Source organism: Thermobia domestica, chromosome 8 (genome assembly GCF_964235325.1).
Source record: "Thermobia domestica chromosome 8, izTheDome1.hap1.1, whole genome shotgun sequence".
In the NCBI taxonomy this organism is placed as follows: Eukaryota; Metazoa; Arthropoda; class Insecta; order Zygentoma; family Lepismatidae; genus Thermobia; species Thermobia domestica.
The window spans coordinates 46,523,696-46,528,011 of NC_137461.1; the positions used below are offsets into that span (position 1 = coordinate 46,523,696).

The 4,316-nt window shown below is 33.6% G+C and overlaps 1 protein-coding gene across 1 annotated transcript; it reads left to right on the forward strand.

Moving 5' to 3' along the window:
* Positions 1 to 1,995: 1,995 nt before the first annotated feature.
* LOC145692876 (uncharacterized) lies at positions 1,996 to 3,770 on the forward strand. Its single transcript, XM_081768414.1, has one exon. It carries the CDS (start codon positions 2,058 to 2,060, stop codon positions 3,627 to 3,629), a length of 1,572 nt encoding a protein of 523 aa, XP_081624540.1. The 5' UTR covers positions 1,996 to 2,057; the 3' UTR covers positions 3,630 to 3,770.
* Positions 3,771 to 4,316: the final 546 nt, after the last annotated feature.

Consider the following 4,316-nt stretch of genomic DNA (forward strand, 5'->3'; position numbering starts at 1 on the left):
GATCTTTATGGTGGTTACCGGTTTTTCCTACGATTCGTACACCTGTGGCGCACATGGCTTGCCAAGCGCCTAACACTGGTATCCATGCTATCTCATAATCCAATATCCCTGTCAAGTCCCTCGGTGCTGCACCGATGAGGTTGGGTGTTCCAAAATAATTTTCATAAACGTGGATCTACCTTTGTAATAGTTTCGGAATCCTAGCAATGAGTGAATGATCATTATATTTAATCGTACATATTTGAAAGCTGAATCAGGATAATTTATTCTTCATTCAATTCCAATTACTGGCTAAAAGCATTGCACTTATCATAATTGTCGAATTTGAAGCAGGAAATAATAATTTTTAAAGTTAATTAAAGGCAAAGTTTACTAGAGAAATGATATCTAATATATATATATATATATTAAATTTTCCAATCTTTCAAAAAAAACTAGTTTCCAAGAGGTTCAAAATTTCCAGAAATTTTACAACACTATAGTCATGTAATATATGACTTTATGCATGATAAATATTGTAGCAGCAATTCGCAATATTGAATTTATTTATTTATTATATAAATATACCTCGTTGAACGTGTTATATACTTATTTATCACCTATTGAAGAGAGTTTGATATTGACGTTTTAAAAATGGATTGTGGATATATATATATAACCATTTTGATAACTTTCCAATTGTATTCAGCAAAAAGTTGTACTGAGAAAGGTCAAAAACTAAGAACTTTATGAATAGAATATAATAAATACTGTCTTCTTGCTTTGAATAGTCACATTCGAATGATACCTGATTAAGTGTGTCAATACCTTCATCACACCAACAATGATATGTATATTTCTACTTCACAATGCTGCACCAAATAGAATTCTATAGATTATTATTTGTGATCTAGACCAATTTTTATTATTATCGCAAGGTTTCAGCTTTCTATTATTCACTATAAACAAATAGAATTTACCAGGTTGAGAGCGATTAAGGCTTTTTCATTTGACATATCTTGATTAAGTTTCTACGAAATTATGTACTAATCGTTTTGGAAAGGAAGTTTCAATGGTATGGTTTCCCCTCTTCACATGGTTTCTTAGCAGCTAAATCTATGATAATATTATTTTCCATGTCCACATGTGACCTTACTAAAATGAATTGTATATCATAGTTCTCAAGTAATACAATGTTTTAATACTTAGAATTATCCAGGACTCTTTTATATTCCAATTAGTACTCGATAATGAATATAATAGACTTAGGAAATCAGAACATAGGCTACACAAGAGGATGTAATTTCATTTTTCTTGACATAGTACAGCTTGTCGTATTGCAAAAGTTTCAGTCTCATATATGTTGAAATATCTTGAAAACTTGTTAAAATAACCTAAATCTCTGTATCGGAGCACCTCATCTTTGGGCTTATTCTCAAATAAATAAATAAATAAAATGGTGTCCAAATTATAGCAAATAGAGTATTATGATTTTTCGGGATAGAATTTTCAGAAAACTTTTCTTCAATGTCCAATATGTCGTTTATGCGCCCCTTGGAAAATCTAGACTAAAATAGATCGGATAGCTCACAATATTACTCATATTTCTCATTATTTTTTGGTACAACAAGTTGTTTAATTTGATCGTAAACCTGTGAGGTCAAGTAGATAGTAGATAATACATGTTTCTTATTACTATTATGCGAGTTGGATATTTTCTGCATATAGAGGGTGGTCAACTTAACAAGTTTCACTGGACTTGAATGCAAAATCTGGATAATCTAAAGTCCAACATAAATGATTAGTCCGACTTGGATTTATATAAATTTTGGAACTTAGAATTCCTGAATTCCATACACATGTTTTCAGGAAATAAACTTTCTTATATTGCCAAAATTTTATCATTTTCGAACACTTTTAAGGGCAGAGTGCACATTATACTAACTTTGTATTATTATTATTATTTATCAAAACAATGCACAACAATAATGTATTTTCATTAGTAACAGACAAAAATACGTATTCCATCGTAGTGGTGATAATTAAATACTCAATTACAGTAACGTTAATTCCAAATCATGGGTTCGCATTTTACAATCTTTCGAAAGTTGCAGGAACTCTATAACTTTGAAACACAAATACAGAAAATAGTTGAGAATATATCAAGTAATAACCCCAGAACACAGTTACGAGCTATCAAAGGAGCTGCGAGAATATTTGAAAAACATGATGCTCCCATGGACCAAATGATTAGTTTCGGAATAGTTCCAAGGTGTGTAGGGATTTTACAGAATTGTTACAATCCCACAGCACAGATTGAAGCGTCCTATATCTTAACAAGGATTATGCTGTGTGGTTGCCCGCAACAACGGCTTGTAACTATAAAGGCTGGAGCGATACCAAGACTTGTTGAACTTCTAAGATCAACCAATGAAACTGTTGTGAAGTGGGCTGCAATGACACTAGCAATAATTATGGCCAAGGGTGGTTCTCTAGCTAGAGATTTACTATTGGAAACGGAAGCTGTACCTAAATTGTTGAATTTTATGAACAGTGACGGTTTAAGGGAAGGCTTAGATAACATAATATGGACAGTCACGTATATCACATGTGGAACAAAAGAACAAATTAGAACTGTTATTGAAGCTGGAGTGATTCCAAAATTTATTCAATTCCTTGAGGCATCAGATGAAAATGTGCTAGAAGCAGCTATAATTGGTCTGGCGAAAATTGCTGGTCGCGGTGGGCCCACTGCTCGAGATTTAGTATTGAATGCAGGCACAATGACAACATTATTAGATATGATACGAATACAAACTCACCTAAGACTTTTAAGAGCTATTTTGTACGCAATTCGCTGTCTGTGCGAGAATTATAATCGTCCACCGCCTTTTCACAAAGTCCGAAAATGCATTCCAGTACTTGCTCAGATGATTAACTTTGAGGATCACGAAATTGTACGCAACACCTGCTGGGCGATTTTTAATCTTACGAATTACTCCAGCGAAAAAATTCAAGCATTGGTCGAAGTGGGAATAGTGCCACGATTAGTTGAATTACTTGAGACCACCGAAGGAAATGCGCTTGTAGCAGCAATGTTAACAGTAGGCAGTATGGTGCGCGGAGGGAATACAGAACGTGATACCTTAATTCAAGCTGGATGCTTGCCTAGTCTAGCTATATTGCTAAAGCATCCGGATATGGTAATTGTCAAGGTTGCAGTATGGATAATCTTGAATATTACCAAAGGAACTGTTAAACATACTTATGCAGTTATTAATGCTCGAATGATCCCAGCATTAATTCAGGTTTTGGAGAAAACAGATTTTGCGTCATCTCGGAATCAAGAGTGCAGCAGAGTTACCGTTCCCGATTCTGCGAGATTCAATTCTCAAATAAATTTATCCTGTACACTTCCAGATGACGAGATGCTTTTCCAATCTTATTTGGCTGAAGAACAGCGTACTGTGCTCTGCGTGTTGAATACAATCAGAAATATCTTACTGGCTGCAAAGGAACTTGGTGAATTAGAAAGAGTAACTATTGTAACTGAAGAATGTGGTGGATTAGATAAATTAAAATCACTTCAGAAACATTCAAATGCACGTATTCGACATGTCTCTTCGTGCATAATTCATTACTATTTTTAAGGAAAAAAATCTATTTTCGTAATTAATCTTGTGTGGAGTTTTTTTTTTTTTTAACATGTTTTGCTGCTATAGAGTATTAAATACAAATTGCAATTGAAAATATGAATTCTGTCGAGTAAATAAAGGTAACTTTACCTTGCACCCAGTGAATTAAAGATTAATTTAAACTTTTTCGGTATTCACCGATACCTTTTTCAATGACGTGTGTGTGCTGTTAGAGAGAATACCGGAACAATTTCAACTAATCATTAATTCACTTAACTCAAGGAACAAGTTTCTTCATTTTAGTTATTCAATATGCACACTACAGCATCTGTGAGCAATTATCTTGTTGAGTAAGCTTTAACATTGTGCTTATTGTCATAGTCTTCGAAAGTTTTAATACCTTCTATAATATTTTCAATGTTGAATTGTTGTCCTTTTTAAGAATCACTAAGTTGATACAAGACGTAGAGGTAGGCATTTCCCTATCCTCACTCAACCTCACAACTATTTACCTCGGAATCTCAGGTATTGAGAGGTTTGTAAGGACTCTAGTGAGGCTACGCATCTCTAACGTAATCATGGCACAATCCTAAACAAACTCACTTTTGCCCGTTCAAATTCTTACAGATCGTTTAAATAAAATTACATTAAATGTCTAATTTTTGCTGACAGCTGTCTTATGGTCATGACTAATTTAATAAT

Excerpts from the sequence above, each read along its gene's own strand:
- LOC145692876 (XM_081768414.1), top strand. The coding sequence starts at position 2,058 with ATGGGTTCGCATTTTACAATCTTTCGAAAGTTGCAGGAACTCTATAAC.